This window comes from Eleutherodactylus coqui, chromosome 1, assembly GCF_035609145.1.
Source record: "Eleutherodactylus coqui strain aEleCoq1 chromosome 1, aEleCoq1.hap1, whole genome shotgun sequence".
In the NCBI taxonomy this organism is placed as follows: Eukaryota; Metazoa; Chordata; class Amphibia; order Anura; family Eleutherodactylidae; genus Eleutherodactylus; species Eleutherodactylus coqui.
The window spans coordinates 148,638,365-148,655,552 of NC_089837.1; the positions used below are offsets into that span (position 1 = coordinate 148,638,365).

Consider the following 17,188-nt stretch of genomic DNA (forward strand, 5'->3'; position numbering starts at 1 on the left):
ATTAGTAATTGATTGTATGATAGATAAAAGAACAAATTAGAAGTACAAACAATCTGAAATAAGAGGCTGTCGCAGTCATGTGTTAATGAACGACACATGACCATTGCAATTTCTTCTCAAACCTGAGCAGCAGAAAAGTGGGCTACTGCGCTGTAAAGGAAAAGACTACTGATTGATGAGTATGGCTTCTGTCCAATTGTAACTCATTCCCTGACCATAGATATTTTTCACCATTGGAAAACCCCTTCATAAATAGAATACATCTGCTTATGAGTCACTAATAAGTCATATTAATTAATATGCATTTTTTCTTTAACCTCTCCTCCGTCAATGTGGAAGGCCCATAGCCTCTTGCTAACCACACACTGGAAGAATTGAGCTGGTTTCAGTTATTGTGTACTAGTTGTGGAATTTGGGTTGTGGAATAAGCACAATATAATGTTAGTGAATGTGGTCTTAACTCTATTGACTCACAGCAGAAAAAAACATGCAGCAGATTTCAGTGCCTTTCACTGAGGGCTTATTTATACGAGCGTACAATGGCCGGCGTTTTCACTGCCAGATGATATACGCTTCCATCTGAGCAGTCCCCCCCCCCCCTTCCCCCCCTTACTGGCTCTCTGCCTCTCTCCTCCCCCTTTGGCCATTTTCAATGGGAGTGGGTAGTACAGGGGCTGAGGTAAGCTCCCCCCCGATCCCCTTGTCTGCAGCCAACAAAGGGAGTGGGCGGGACAGAGCAGAGCTTAGCCCCGCCCTGTCCTGCCCCCTCCTATTGCAATCGCTAGATTGGAGGAGAGAGGCAGAGAGTCGGTGAGAGAGAGGGAAAGGGGGAGCTGTTCAGATGGAAGCGTATATCGAACGGCCGTGAAAACGCTGTCCGATATATGCTCGTGTAAATAAGCCTTAGGGTAGTTTCACACGGGCGATAAAATCCCACGATGCGAGAGTGAGAAAAAAAACTGATTTATGAAACCAATGATTTACAATGGTTTCCTTCCCATTAGCGATGTTTTCACTGATGCAATGTTGCGAGAACAAAAAATCGTGGCATGCTCTGTCTTTCAGTGATGTGCGATTTTTACTCTCCCATGTTTCCTATGGAACCTCCTTTTTATCGCATCACAACGGACAAACTTCTGTTGCGATTTTAACATTAGAAAGTCCTATTGGCTTTCACGATAAAAAAAAAATCAAGCAGTTTTTATCATGGGCGGCAGCGATGCGATGCGAAAAAAGCATCACTGACTAGCAAAAATGTCCGGAATGAAGACACGATTTTCTTACAGCAAAATGGTGATCGCCCGTGTGGAACTAGTTTTACTGTCTCTTCATATCAAAAATGGAAAGTGGTCTTAAGATTTGCCTGCAAATGCTATTCAAGAAATCTTTGGATGCCTTATCCAATTGTGATTAGCATATACAATTTGTTATGATTTCTCCTAAATGTGCAAAATTCTAAAAAGTTTTATAAAAATATTTTTCTTTCATTTCATTCAATACATTTTACATGCAGTGGAAATATATTGATCAAGTACTCAAAATGATTACTGGCACCAGATGTATTAGTTCATGGACTATTCTGTTCAGATCCCAAACCAAGACAGACCTTATCAAGCTGCTGATGGAGCTCCAGGGATTTTCCAAGAATGTCATACTTTTTCTTGGTTTCATTGGTGAAGTCATCACAGATGCGCCTCAGCTCTATGCATTTTGGTCTAATGGAGTCCACAGCATAGTGGTTATTTTGGATCAGCTGATCTCCATGGAGAGCATGCAGCTGGGCTTTCTCCAGTATTCCCTGGTGAGAAGCAAAGACATTTTAAAAAGTCAGTGAAAACTACCAAAGTACAAAAGTTCACATTTTCAAATATAATGCTACATCAAGCATGATTATATGTTGAGTGGCTAGTCATGCATGCACAAACAATACATATTCAAGCCATTCTTGCACCGCATTAGGCTGACTCATTATTACTCTTTTAACTCTGTACTGAATGCATTATAATTGAACAACAAGGTGAAAGCTAATAGGTACAAAGGGGTTATACACCCTCCATAATTCCAGCAAGATCGTTTGACTACTGGCTGCCATCCCTTAAGGACCAAGCGAGGTAAATGTACAGCACTTGTTCCTGAGCTTTAATCCCCGCCAATAGTAGAAATACAGCGTGGGATTAAAGCCTCTGTATTCAAACAGGAGCAGTTCGGGTTCTCTGCTGTTAGACACAGCCAAGGACCCAGAGGAGAAGGGAGAAGTATTTTTTAACCTCTTCTCCCTTCCTGGGTACATAGCACTCAATGAGTGCTATGTACTAAAGAGTGAAAGTGGAAGTATAACTTCCACTATGCGATCCTGCGATCACGTAGCTACCAGGTGCCTCCTGTTACAGCAGAGCAACGTAGTCCTAGCAGACCCAGATTAGCTCTGCCAGTGACTATTGTCACTACAGCAGGATGTTTTTTTTTTTTGAAACTGGGGCTCCTATGAATGCCCCATCTACAGTGCAAAAGTGTGAAATAAAAAAAAGACCATGTGAATGACCCTCAGAGGCCTTATATGACGTCATGAAGGTCATGGGTAGTAAAAAAAATTGTTACAAAAATAAATATACAAATTTTTTTTTAAAAATGCGGTGAAATTAATTTTGGGAGCTGAGGAAAGAAAAATAGGGTAGTAAAACCACCACTTGAGTAAAATCCCTAAAAAGTGTCTGGTCCTTTTGGACCCTAACAGACCACTAAGAGGTTAATGTATGCGATTACTGCAGCATGGATACAGCCTTAGGGCTTATTTAGACGACCGTATATCGGCTCGGTTTTCACGCCGAGCAGATATACGGTGTCCTTGTCTGCAGGGGGTGAAGGATGGAAGAGCCAGGAGCAGGAATTGAGCTCCCGCCCCTCACCACTATTTGCAATGGGAGGGGCGGGACAGGGGAGGAGCTAAGTGACAAGACTTAGCTCCGCCCCCGTCTCACCCCCCTCCTATTGCAAATAGTGGCAAGGGGCGGAGAGGGGGCGGGAGCTCAGTTCCTGCTCCTGGCTCTTCCATCCTCCTCCCCCTGCAGACAAGGACACCCTATATCGGCTCGGCATGAAAACCGAGCCGATATACGGTCATCTAAATAAGCCCTCAGAGAACATGCTCTAAGAAGTGGTCTTCTTTTTTCCCATTATAATACCTTTTAAAAACAGTTCATCGGAATGATGTAACAACATCTGGGGACTCGCTATTTTGTATAAGATATGTTACGGTTGGTTTAAAAGAACAGTCCCATGTAGGGGGCACCTGAGAAGGGAGCAATAGCTATCCCAAAGTTAAATGAAAATCTTTACAAAGTTGTTGACTGGATATTAGACAACTGCTTATGAATTGTGACTCACCTATCATGCAGTATGTCTATATATATCACGGTAGATTCATATTACTGCCCTTTCGAATACTTCCCATTGGCCATGTGCCTAATTAGTCAATAGTGTATCTTATATTTCCTATTCAGTGTTGCTTTGGTTTTCTCTCTGTACAGGATGGATGATTTGTGGTTCTTACCTGTCCTTTCTCCTCCTGTTGCTTTAACTCTTTGAGAAGTTGCTCTACTCTTGATACACAGTCTCCTATGTCTGTAAAGGAAGCTTGAATATCCATTAGGGCGTCCAGTGTAAGCTTCAGCTGTGGAGAAATGACAGATGATGCTCACTACACTTTCTAGTTCTTTCTTCAAGACATATCATAGGGACATATCACATGTTTTGATTAATGATGGTGCTGAAACACCCACTGACCATTAGAGTGAAGCAGTAGAAGCCCTTATCTGGGCACTATCTCTGCTTGCTAGCTCATAGATGGGCTCATGTTGAATTACTATTTGGGGTTGTAAGACAGTGAAGATATGACCGTACCCAAAGTAGTGCTGTTTGCAGTGACTGCAGACCTGAAGTTGGGAATGGCTTGTTTGTACACTCTTTGTAAAAAATCAAGCACCTAGAAGTTGACGTTTTGCTGCCCTAAAAGTGGGTCCACCCATGGCCTATAAAAAGGCTGTCAGAGGCTACTTGTGTAGTAGAGCTTGTTGACTACTAGATGCCTCTACGATGTAATCAAAGAGATTTCACCCAGTTAAAAGAGTTTGAGAGGGGGCACATTATTAGAATGCGAGAAGCTGAATGTTTGTATCTTATGAGTTGACCAGACTGTTAGGTGTTGGAACCAGAGGACACGCACACAAGGCGACCGGGCTCAGGATGCCCTCAACCAGCCGCCAGTAGAGAGGAGTGTCTCATTATAATCCGACAGGGAGGAATTTTTTTTACTTAAATGGATAAATGTGACTTGTAACTCATTGAGGTTTTTTTGCTTTCCACTGGATCAACATCGAGGCAATAATAGACTGAACTGGACGGACATATGTCTTTCTTCAGCCTCACATACTATGCTACTATGTTAAACACAAGCAGCTCCAAATGTTTCATTGTCCGCCATCAAGAGACAGATGGCACAATCGCTGCAGGCGCCTGTGTCTGTCGGAACCATTTCCAGGTGTTTGGCTGAAGGACATTTTGTGTCATGGCACCTATTACATATATTTCTTTTGACGCTCATCCACCGTTGCCTCCGATGGCAGTGGTATTGTGAACAATAAAACTAGACTGCTACGGAGTGGAGCAAGGTTCTCCTCAGCGACTAATCCATGATTAGTTTGGACATCAATGATAGATGTGTTAATGTCAATTTTGTCTTTTTTATGAAATAGCACACTACCCCCACTGCTGGTGTTATGGTCTAGGGGGCCAGTGCATATGATAGTCAGTCATCCCTAGTAGTGGTACGAGGGACAATGACAGCTCAACGATATGTTCAGGACATCCTGCAGCCACGTATGTTACTCTCATGGTGGCTTCCAAGAAGCATTTTCCAGCAGGATAACGCTCGGCCGCACACACAAGGGGGTTACAGGAATGCATCCACAACATTGTCACACCTGCATGGCCTACCTGGTTGCCAGATTTATTGCCAAAAGGACATGTATGGGACCATCTGGGACACCAGCTTCGACAGCCTACGAGTTTGCACAATCCAGAGGCTCAGTTATAGCTAATATAGACTGATGTGCTGGAAACTGTATGCCTACAAGCCCCCCTGTATCACATCTTATATCCAAGCAAGAGGCGGTACAACAGGGTACTAGAGCCTCCATGTCCACCCATATCACATCTTGTATCCAAGCTAGAGGCGGTACAACAGGGTATTAGAGCCTCCATGTCCACCCGTATCACATCTTTTATCCAAGCTAGAGGCGGTACAACAGGGTACTAGAGCCTCCATGCCCACCTGTATCACATCTTGTATCCATGCTACAGGCAGCCCAACAGGGTACTAAAGCCTCCATGCTTGCCTGTATCACATCTTGTATCCATGCTAGAGGCAGTACAACACGGTACTAGAGCCTCCATGTCCATCCGTATCACATCTTGTATCCAAGCTGCAGGTGATACAACAGGGTACTAGAGCCTCCATGCCCACCTGTATCACATCTTGTATCCAAGCTAGAGGCGGTACAACAGGGTACTAGAGCCTCCATGTCCATCCGTATCACATCTTGTATCCAAGCTGCAGGTGATACAACAGGGTACTAGAGCCTCCATGCCCACCTGTATCACATCTTGTATCCAAGCTAGAGGCTGTACAACAGGGTACTAGAGCCTCCACGTCCACCCGTATCACATCTTGTATACAAGCTGCAGGTGATACAACAGGGTACTAGAGCCTCCCTTCATGTGCTGAGTTTTCCACAATAGATTATCCATTTGCTCTAATATTGTAATCACTTACTTATATTAACGTTGCAATCATACAGAGAAAGTTTCAGCAGGTACTCGAAAAAGGCGATGCTCTCTCGAGTATATCGCCTTACCGAGTATGCTCGCTCATCTCTACTTAAGATATATATACTGTGGATGGACCAGGTGATCTTTTCCTGCTGAAAATTTATCTATGTTTCGTTTCTATGTTTGTAGAAGGACACTGCAATTCTTGATGCAGTTTTTGAGACAAAGCCAGACATGGAACCGACAGGAAGGAGAAGCATAAATCCTTCTCGTATATTTTCCATTCCTTTTAAATTGACTCCTAGCTTTGGCTCAAAAAATGACATTAAAAACTACGGCTATTGTTTTTTTTCAAAAAAGCTGTTTATGAGGCCACCCATAGAGACTGTTACTGCCGAAGGAGGAAATACCAGGCAGTGAAGCGACAGAAAGGAATGGCATATCTTGGAAATTTTGCTTAATAAATGATTGCATAAACAATTTGTTAGTTTTTCTGAGTTATTAACTAGAGATGAGCGAGCGTACTCGGAAAAGCACTACTCGCTCGAGTAATTTGCTTTATCCGAGTATCGCTGTGCTCGTCCCTGAAGATTCGGGTGCCGCTGCGGCTGACAGGTGAGTCGCAGCGGGGAGCAGGGGAAAGCGTGCGGGAGAGAAAGATCTCCCCTCCGTTCCTCCCCGCTCTCCCCTGCAGCTCCCCGCTCCGTGCCGGCACCCGAATCTTCAGGGACGAGCACAGCGATACTCGGATAAAGCAAATTACTCGAGCGAGTAGTGCTTTTCCGAGTACGCTCGCTCATCTCTATTATTAACATCACTGTTATTGTTATAGTCGAAATGAAAATCAAATGTTGATGCATCCACATATATTGAAAAAAATAAAGGCATACTTTATAAGCAGTGTCCTTGTTTTTTCTCAAATGACTGTATAATTAATTATATTTCCACACCTCTATAGAAATCAGCATTCCTATTAAAAGCACTGAAAATGGCATTACCATCACTTAAAGTATCCCCGTTTCTTATGCAGGAATACAAACCTTATGTAAGCCCTGTGCACAATAGGAAGTCCAGAGATGGCCTACAACATGTTTTGGAAGAATGTAATTTCTTTCATGATCTATAAGTGTTTACATCCCAACATGTGATGCCGTATTGTACACCCCCAGCTCTTAAACTGTAATCTGCATTTTAGAAAAGAACAGGTAAAACACACAATCAACCTTAATTATTTTTTTAAATACCTCTCTGAAATCATGCTCAAAGTGTCGCAGCTGCAAGCACTGTTCTAATTTCAGATGATGACGGCTCCAAAATTGGTCAAAAGCTTTTTCTGTTTCATCCAACTGAGCCAATAACCTGGTGAGAATAGGGAATAGGGTAGAAGACTCTCAATTTATGATGAACTGATGAACAGAAAAAAACTAAAAACATAGTCATTATCCCTGTGAATTATGGTCTTATAGTTGATGACAGGTTCCCTTTAAATGAACAGTGTGCATATATATTATATTATATTATATATATACATATTTTTGAACAATATGCAGCACTCCCATATGGATCAGGTACAATGGTCTTTATTGGTCTTTATTCATCCAAAAAGACGTTTCAGTCCTTTCATTGGGATTTTTGTAAAGCTTTGGATCAATAAAGACCATTGCACCTGATCCATCTGAGAGTGCTGCAAATTTTTCAAATTTATACATGGACCTGAAATTGAGGCTATGATGCTGGCACCCTTTTGTTATATGGACATTTATTTCAGAGTGCTGCACTTTTTCTCTTGGATTTATACATGTTTTTAGCTTTAACTGTTATTCAGCCAAGTCTGAAAATTCTGATCCAGTTCAGATCATGTAGCACCTTGAATAATGACAAAATACAATAATATGTAGAGAATAAAGTCAGTCCCACCAACAGCACTAAATAATCCCTTACCAGGGTCAGGCAATCAAAAAATGCAAAAGCCAGTTAAGAGCCAAAAAACCAGAAAGGCTCCAGATAAATGTCCATATGAATGATGAGCTGGCAGCATAAACGGATGTATGAAGGTATAAAAGCGTTTTATTACCCCATTACAAATGAATGTGACGTTTTGGCACTGTTGTGCCTTCCTCAAGCTAGTACAGTAATATGTCCATGCTGTTTGCAATGCTAGTTACTATTTGTATCAAATAAAAAGGACAAGTGCTCAGGCCGGGTTACCATATGTTTGTCCAGCAGTTTTTTTCTCCCTTTTGATAGTAAAATGCCTAAGGAAAACTGAAGCCAGAGAAGATCCTGGAGTTTTTCTATGGGAGCATTCATGACACCCAGCACATCAGTTGTGATGCTGGTTGACTTCCTGCACCAGACAGAAAAGCATTGCAAACAGCAATTGTATCTGGTGTTGCAATGTATGCTGTGACGCTGTGGTTCGGGAAGGACAGTCACAGAAACAGTCCAGTTAAAAGTCCATTTGGTTTTATTTTATGCCAGCAACATAAACTTTGTGGAAACCCAGCCATGTACAGCACGTTGACAAGTGCTATAAAAATAAACACCTGCCCATCTGGACACTAACTAAACAATGTTTTGCTAACCTAGCAATAACATACAGCAGATATCATCCAAACTATCAGACTTCTCTGGCTATGGATGATGGACCTGTGCATAAAAATCAGGTACGTCCATCTCAGGCATAAAACATAATTAATATATGTGCGCCCTGCCTCAGAATAACAGCATAGATATTTTCATACATATACATAAATGCTAATGATGTTCCACTGAGCAAAAGGAAAAACAAAGTAGGTTTCAACAAACACCTAACCACCAACATTTTTTTCAAGCTACCTGCACAACCTAAGATTTTATCAATTATATGTCAGGGCTTTTTTGACATTTTCAAAACCTCAGTAAAAGCTGTGAAAAGCTAATATAAAAAAATCGCAGATACCTGATAAAAATCATCCATCACTCTCACATTGTGTTCCTATAACAATTTAGGTTCCCTAAGCTGCAGTGATAAAACTCATATTCAAAATGTGAAAATGGCAGACAATGACTGGCCACTGCTGCCCAGTAAATAAAGCAAAGCAGGGTACTAGTGCAATATGTCTCCACCAGAACTATGGGTGGAGACATGGGTTGGCCGTGCTCAGTGACCGGAAATGGCCAGGTCACGCCCCTAGTTGCGGATTGGCTCCTGCGGGTAACTACAGCAGCACCACCTGCTGCAGGAGCACCTCTAGTACTGTGGACCCCCGGCAAGCACCCCTGCCCCAGTACTAATGGGCATCCTATATTTGGTATTTTTAGCCATATATACTGGGCTTTTCTTTCCAAAAATGTCAGAATCCCTATATAATAACTTATTTTAACCTTCATTAATTACATTAACACTGACAAGAACACCAAGGGTTTAAATTAGTGGAAATGAAGAATTTAGCTATGTATTTTGTACTTTTCTTAAGTCCTAAATACAAATGTGTCCTAAAAGGGCTACATACCTTCAATGACCTATAAAGTACACATTCTGTAGGGAAAACCTAACATTAAATTCTGGCCATATCCTCACAGTTCCTAATACTTATTGATAGTTTTAGCAGTGACCAATTAGTGGCAGATGAAAGTAGAGATGGGGTCCTCAGCACATGTACTGTGTATACAACTACTTGGTTATACTTCACATTGAAGTTAGTCCTAAAATACTATTAAACATCTTCCTGGATCTGACACAGCGATTTGTCATTTTAGTAAAGTGAATGGGACTGGGAATTAATAAGACCTGTGTGCACTGTACAAACCTCTCAACAGTAGCCATGTTCTCCAGCTCATCCGGTGTCAGCTTGCAGTTTGGGTCTTTGGACACTGGCTCTTTTATACATGAGAGCAGAGTCCCACCTTGTTGCACTGCGAGCTTTAAGTCATCCTAGAAGACAAATATCAAGAAGTTATAAAAAGGTTACTTATGTTATTTTTCGTCAACGCATTGTCTCCGTATTTGACTCCGTAGAAAACTGAGCAAGTCGGTGTGCTTTTACAGGTGATCTCCGGACAATAAAAAGAATTAAATAATGAAGAAACTCATTACTATAAATAGAATACTAAAGAATTTAAACTATTTATAACCGCTCATCTTATCTAGAGGCAATCATGAGGTGAACGGAAATCGCCGCGGTCACATTTTTAAACACACAAATGCCCTGATTTATAAAGACATACGTTTGATGTGTCTATCTTGATATAATCTGCCTTAGGGTGCTTTCACATGGGCAACAAAATTGCCCGATTTTCTTGCGACGCGACAGCGCTACAGATTGCATGTATGTGAAGCCTGTGCTTCCAATGCGTTCCTTCACATTAGCTATGTTTTGTAGCCTGCTACATTGAAAGAGAAAAAAATAGTGACATGCTGAATACTGCCGTGATTTGCTATGTTTTGTAGCCCATGTTTCCCTATGGAGCCTTCTTTTGTGTTGCATCACATTGCACGAAAACACTACTTCACTTCTATAGGCATTATCGATACAGCATAGAGCAGCCTGCTAGGCTGGTCCCATAATCCTGGGCTGATGAGGCTCCCTGGACTCCACCTCACCTAAACTATAAGCACCATAACTTAGTTTATGATGCTTCTAGTTGGTAACAAGTTCCCTTTAAAGTCTCAGATGAGAATGACCCTTTAGTCATGTCTATAAATGGAGACCAGTGCATTGGTTTCATCTTATGTCTGCACAGGAGTGGAATGAATCTACTCAGCCTTCAGCTCCTTCTGAGCTTTACCCTATGAGGAGCATAAAGAGGAAGTCCCATCAGAGATCAGTCATACAATGAAGAAATAATGCTGTAAGCACATCATCTGTGATAAAAGGTCACTTATCCGACAAACTATTGGGGCTAACGTCAAATGGGCGAGTGCAATATTGGGCTGTGAATCACGGCTTGATAGCAGACACGCCAACATGCGATTTCCCCATGGATGCAAGGTGTTTTTATATCAAAACTGTCTCACATCACTTCGGGGAAGCACCGATTCTCTGCCATGGCTGTCCGTCGCGGCATGATCATGTAGTTTCTCCCATTGTTTTCAATGGGGAAACCTTGCATTGCACCCTGTGTACCTAGAACATAGCATGATGCTGCCGCTGGCCCCATTGAGAAATATGATTTTTTTTCCCGCACCGCAATGCGGGAAAGAATAGGCTCATGTTTATCACCCCATTCAGAAGAATGGGGTTCATATTCATGCAAGATTTGTGCGTCTCACAAGAATCTCACCCATGAAGCTGGACTAGAGGGCGGTTTCATACACTTTTTTTTTAAACAAAAGCCAGAAGTGGATTTAAAAGGAATGAGAAATGCACTTATTGACAGAGTTCTGCCCTCCATATTTTTACCATTCTTATAGTTAATTTATTTAAAAAAAATGTCGGATTGCTGCAAATTTCAGCATGCAGCTTTGCTTTAGGTAGATATTTAAATGATTACAGTTGTGGTCTGATTAGACACTGAATCTTGCCACCAGAGGCCAGAAAAATGCTTCCCCTATAAAAAAGCTTCTCAGAGCTAGTTTTGTATCAAAATACTAACAGCCACCTGTGTGTGAGTGATGAGTGACTATGTGAGTTGCATGTGATGTTGTCACCATCATGTGATCAGTCATCAGTGCTCTGAGCTCCGCCCCTGATCCCATGACAGTGACATCACAGGTCCTAAAACATGCAGAGCCATGCTCTATATAATAGTAAGTGACGCATTGCGCTTCCAGAGACACTGGTACTTGTGTTTCCCCAAAAATAAGACACTGTCTTATATTATTTTTTGCCCCAAAAAGGGCAAAGTGTCTTATTTTCGGGGGAAACCTTCTACTCACCTGGTCCACGGCATCCCGATGGTCTTCAGCGGCGACGCTACGGTAAGCTGTGTCCTGCTCGTCTCAGCGGAGCTTTTGCTGGTGACAGCGCTTTGAATACTCCGCCTCCAGCAAAGTGAGCGCTGTGATTGGCTATTTGAGTGCCGACAGCCAATCACAGCCATTCAGTGAATGACTGGAGGTGGGGTATTCAAAGCCCGTCACCAGCAGAAGCTCTGCTGTGAGACGAGCTTACCGCAGCGCCGCTGAAGACCATTGGGACGCCGTGGAGCAGGTGAGTATAGTGTGGTTTTTTTTTGTTGGGCACCTTAGCTAGGTCCTATTTTCAGGGGAGGCCTTATATTTTAAGCCTCCCCAAAAACTAACTAACTAACTAACTAACTATCGGGGTAGGACCTATTTTCGGGGAAACACGGTAGTAGTGTACCTCTTGTTGAGAGACTGTAGACCACTAGACACGTCTCTACTACTTAATCGAAGACATTTTGCAGTTAACAGACTTTGAAAAGGGTGCATCATTGGATTGCCAAATTGCCTGCCATCTATGCCATTCTGACCAAGCTGTTAGGAGGTGTTGGGAGCAGTGGTTACCTGAGGGCACACAGCGAATAGGCTCTGGATGGCCCAGAAAGATCACCAGTAGAGAGGATTGTTTATCTGTCAACAAGTATGAACAGATCCAACAGTTTCATTCTCCACTGTCAAGACTCAGATGACACGTTCATTACAGAACCTGTTTCTGTCTGGGCCATTTCCAGGTGCTTAGCTGAATGAAATTGGGTGTCACGGCACATTACCTGTCCTGCCATAACATCCTCAACACCACCACCTTTGTTTGCAGTGGTGTTGTAAATGAGAAACCTGTACTTCTACGGACTGGAACCATATCAGCTTTAGTGACGAATCCAGGACACCCTGACTATCCTGTGTCCATGCTATCAGGTGCGGGTGTTAACTATAACATACAGATGACACTTTGCAGCAATGGTCGAGATTGGTGATGATTCCCGTCGCAGTTGGTATTACAGTATACTCTTATTGGATTCCACTGTCACTAGCAACTGCAGCAGTGAAGTGACTTTACCGAGGAAAGGGGTGTCTTCTGTAAGTATGGCTTTATACAGGATATATATTACTAGCTTACCCGTCGCGCGTTGCTGCGAAGACAGACAGACATACATACATTCGTTTTTATATATATAAATAACAACCAATCACAGCGCAGCTTTCATGTTACCTCAGTGGTATAATATATAACAACCAATCGCAGCGCAGCTTACATGTTACCTCAGCTTTATAATATATAACACCCAATCACAGCGCAGCTTTCATGTTACCTCAGCAGTATAATATATAACAACCAATTACAGCACAGCTTTCATGTTACCTCAGCAGTAAGAGAAATAAGAACCAATCACAGCGCAACTTTTATTCTGCCTCATCAATATAAAAAATAGCAACCAATCACAGCGCAGCATTCATTTTACCTCAGCGGTATAATATATAGCAACCAATCACAGCACAGCTTTCATGTAAACTCAGTAGTATAAGAAGTAGCAACCAATCACAGCACAGCTTTCATGTTGCCTCAGCAGTATAATATATAGCAACCAATCACAGCACAGCTTTCATGTTGCCTCAGCAGTATAAGAATTAGCAACCAATCACAGCACAGCTTTTATTTTACCTCAGCATTCTCAATATCCAGCAATTGTCTTGCGAAACATTCAGCGGATGCATCATTTTGTAGTTGAACATGCATCCCGTTGCTCGTAATGCCTTTTGCTTTCGTGCTTGAGATGGAAAGCAAACGATCTTTGTCTGGGGGGCATAACTGTCGACGATGCTCGCACGCGCGCCACCTATCGTAGGATAGTTGTACTATGCCAGTAATCTTCCCAGGAGTGTACTCAACAACTTCCCAAAGTTTCATGGCGATCGGATGAATGGTGCAGTAATGCATAACGGATAGACAGACAGACATACATTCATTTTTATATATGTAGATGACATCAGGAAGTGAGAGAATTAGATTCCGTACGTAAAATTTGGACGCTAATTTTTTTGCGCTTAGAATTGAATAATTGAGTTGGGACACATTAGCTTTTCCTATTTATGACATAATCAATGCTCATGCCAAATTTCAAGTTTTTATGATATCGGGAAGTGAGAGAAGTAGATTCCGTACGTAAAATTTGGACGCTAATTCTTTTGCGCTTACAATTGAATAATTGAGTTGGGACCCATTAGCTTTTTCTATTTATGACATAATCAATGCTCGTGCCAAATTTCAAGTTTCTATGACATTGCGAAGTGAGAAAATTAGATTCTGTACGTAAAATTTGGACGCTAATTCTTTTGCGCTTAGAATTGAATAATCAAATTGGGACCCATTAACTTTTCCTATTTATGACATTATTAATGCTCGTGCCAAATTACATCTGGAAGTGAGAGAATTAGATTCCGTACGTAAAATTTGGATGCTAATTCTTTTGTGCTTAGAATTGAATAATCAAGTTGGGACCCATTAACTTTTCTTAGTTATGACATAATCAATGCTTGTGCCAAATTTCAAGTTTCTATGACATTGGGAAGTGAGAGAATTAGATTCCGTACGTAAAATTTGGATGCTAATTCTTTTGCGCTTAGAATTTAATAATCGAGTTAGGTCATATTAACTTTTCCTATGTATGACATAATCAATGCTCGTGCCAAATTTCAGGTTTCTATGACATCGGGAAGTGACAGAATTAGATTCCATATGTAAAATTTGGATGCTAATTCTTTTGCGCTTAGAATTTAATAATCGAGTTGGGACCCATTAGCTTTTTCTATTTATGACATAATCAATGCTCGTGCCAAATTTCAAGTTTCTATGACATTGGGAAGTAAGAGAATTAGATTCCGTACGTAAAATTTGGATGCTAATTCTTTTGCACTTACAATTGAATCATCAAGTTGGGACCTAATAACTTTTCCTATTTATGACATAATAAATGCTCGTTCCAAATTTCAAGTTTCTATGACATTGGGAAGTGAGAAAATTAGATTCCGTACGTAAAATTTGGACGCTAATTCTTTTGCGCTTAGAATTAAATAATTGAGTTGGGACCCATTAGCTTTTCCTATTCATGACATAATCAATGCTCGTGCCAAATTACATCAGGAAGTGAGAGAATTAGATTCTGTACGTAAAATTTGGACGCTAATTCTTTTGCGCTTAGAATTGAATAATCGAGTTGGGACCTATGAACTTTTCCTATTTATGACATAATCAATGCTCGTGCCAAATTTCAAGTTTTTATGACATTGGGAAGTGAGAGAATTAGATTCCGCACGCAAAATTCGGACGCTAGTTCTTTTGCGCTTAGAATTTAATAATCGAGTTGGGACCCATTAACTTTTCCTATTTATGACATAATCAATGCTCGTGCCAAATTACATCGGGAAGTGAGAGAATTAGATTCCGTATGGAAAATGTGGACGCTAATTCTTTGCCGCTTAGAATTGAATAATCGAGTTGGGATTCATTAACTTTTTCTATTTATGACATAATCAATGCTCGTGCCAAATTTCATGTTTCTACGACATTGGGAAGTGAGAGAATTAGTGGCAATGATGGAAATCGAAAGATCTACGTGGGGGGGCCTAACTGTCGACGACGCTCGCACGCGCGCCATTTATCATAGGATAGATGTACTATGCCAGTAATCTTCCCAGGAGTGTACTCAACAACTTCCCAAAGTTTCATGGCGATCGGATGAATGGTGTAGTAGCGCATACAGGACAGACAGACACACAGACAGACACACGCGCATACATTCAATTTTATATACTGTATATAGATTTGTAGGTGAGCTGAAATGAAACAAAATGACCAGCGACAAGTGAATGAATTACCGCTCATCACCCTGTTGGTGGCCGTGTTTACATGAAACAACTCTCACTTACATTTGCTTGATTGAGCGATTATTTGGACGATAGTTGACCTGTCTAAAGCCACCCCCATATAGCATCCAGATGCTAGTCATTGGTGACAGGGTTGGGGAAAGGCAGTGAGAGTGCTTCCCTAATGAATACAATGGACTCACGACTGTGAGTCTGCTAGTGGATCAGTATTAGAACAAATACAACATTTCATACAATTAAGTATGTTTCACATAGAGGAATACGTGCAGCACCTACTTTCAGTTTGGTCTGATGTTCCGTGTGTGACGAGAGTAGCTCCTCCGTGCAAATGACATCGTTGGGGAGTTCTGTCTCTGCCAGGCTGGTACCAAATGTCTGCAAATTCTGGGCTGTAGTTTTCACAACTTGAGCAAAGCTCTCAATGGCCTATTTCAAGGAATGTATATTATAGCATACTTGGAAAGAACACAGATACTATTGTAACTTATTTACACTGCATAGCTACTGTAGTTTACCAATGTATATGTAAACCTGCCACATACAAACAGTATTTTACAGAATTTTACTTATTCTCCCCCCAAAATGCAGCTTTTAGACGAATGTATTTCTGCAGTAAGTACTTTTTCCTGTACTAATCAAGCATTATATACAGATTGTGCAGCTTAACCCACACTTTGAGTGCTGAATTTCATTTTCCTTTGCTTCCTTTGTTTTTTATGACCAGTCCTTGGCTTATTCCTATTGCGCTCTCCTTCTAGGATGTCCAAGTGAGGAGGTGTCTGGTGGCAGCAACACTATTTTGATATATGAGTCCCCAGACCATATATGTGACAGTTGGCTGGGCCACCCATACCAATGGGGGGGCCACTCCAGTTTTATTGGTTTCTATTCACCTTTGTGCTCATTTCCTGAAGTGTTGTCTCATTTTTAACTGTCTATTTTTCTGGTACGGATTCTCTGTAAGAAGCCTAGTTGCTGTTTTTGGGGACTTAGCAAACCAGGGTGGAAGAATTGAAGAGGGAACGATGTACCCTACCCATTAGGATCCTGCTATCCCTCAAAAACGAGCTAATGGGAATTTTTGATGACTGTAAACTGAATGTACCTATGAGATTTTAAACCCCGTGGGAACATATGAGGATGAACTCTTGGAGAATGAAAGTACATTAACTAAATATAAGGCCAGCTGCACACGAATGAGTCGGATTCCGCAAGCGGGAGCCCTATCAACAGGCGCGGAATACCGCGTATCATTCGCACGGGTGACGATTGCGGATTTGGCAATTGAAATCCAGTCGTGTGAGACCGGCCTAAGTTGAAGGACTGCATGTAGAGCCTATGGCGTCATACTATGGATTAAATCTTTTTGACTGTTTACAAAGATAACTATTTGTTACCTAGAGGTCTGAGGATCCCTATTAAATCAAAAAACAAAATCAGGGTCTCTGTGATTATAGGAACCAAGAGATCTTCCCTTAGGAATGCAGGAAAAAAGACAATATCACACTTCCACAATCCAATAACCATTCTGATTTTTCCAAACACACCACCACGTGGTCTGGTAAAATGAAAACATTTTTCTACAACATATAC

The 17,188-nt window shown here is 41.5% G+C and overlaps 1 protein-coding gene across 1 annotated transcript in view; it reads right to left on the bottom strand.

Annotated features, from left to right (window-relative positions):
- MCF2L2 (MCF.2 cell line derived transforming sequence-like 2) overlaps positions 1–17,188 on the bottom strand; it is a 275,394-nt gene that overhangs the window by 174,698 nt on the left and 83,508 nt on the right. Inside the window, exons 8-12 of the mRNA XM_066605412.1 lie at positions 15,872–16,021; positions 9,618–9,742; positions 7,071–7,185; positions 3,551–3,670; positions 1,607–1,798 (exon numbers count right to left, since the gene is read on the bottom strand). Coding sequence (XP_066461509.1) covers positions 1,607–1,798; positions 3,551–3,670; positions 7,071–7,185; positions 9,618–9,742; positions 15,872–16,021 — 702 coding nt within the window. The remainder of the gene's footprint in view (positions 1–1,606; positions 1,799–3,550; positions 3,671–7,070; positions 7,186–9,617; positions 9,743–15,871; positions 16,022–17,188) is intronic.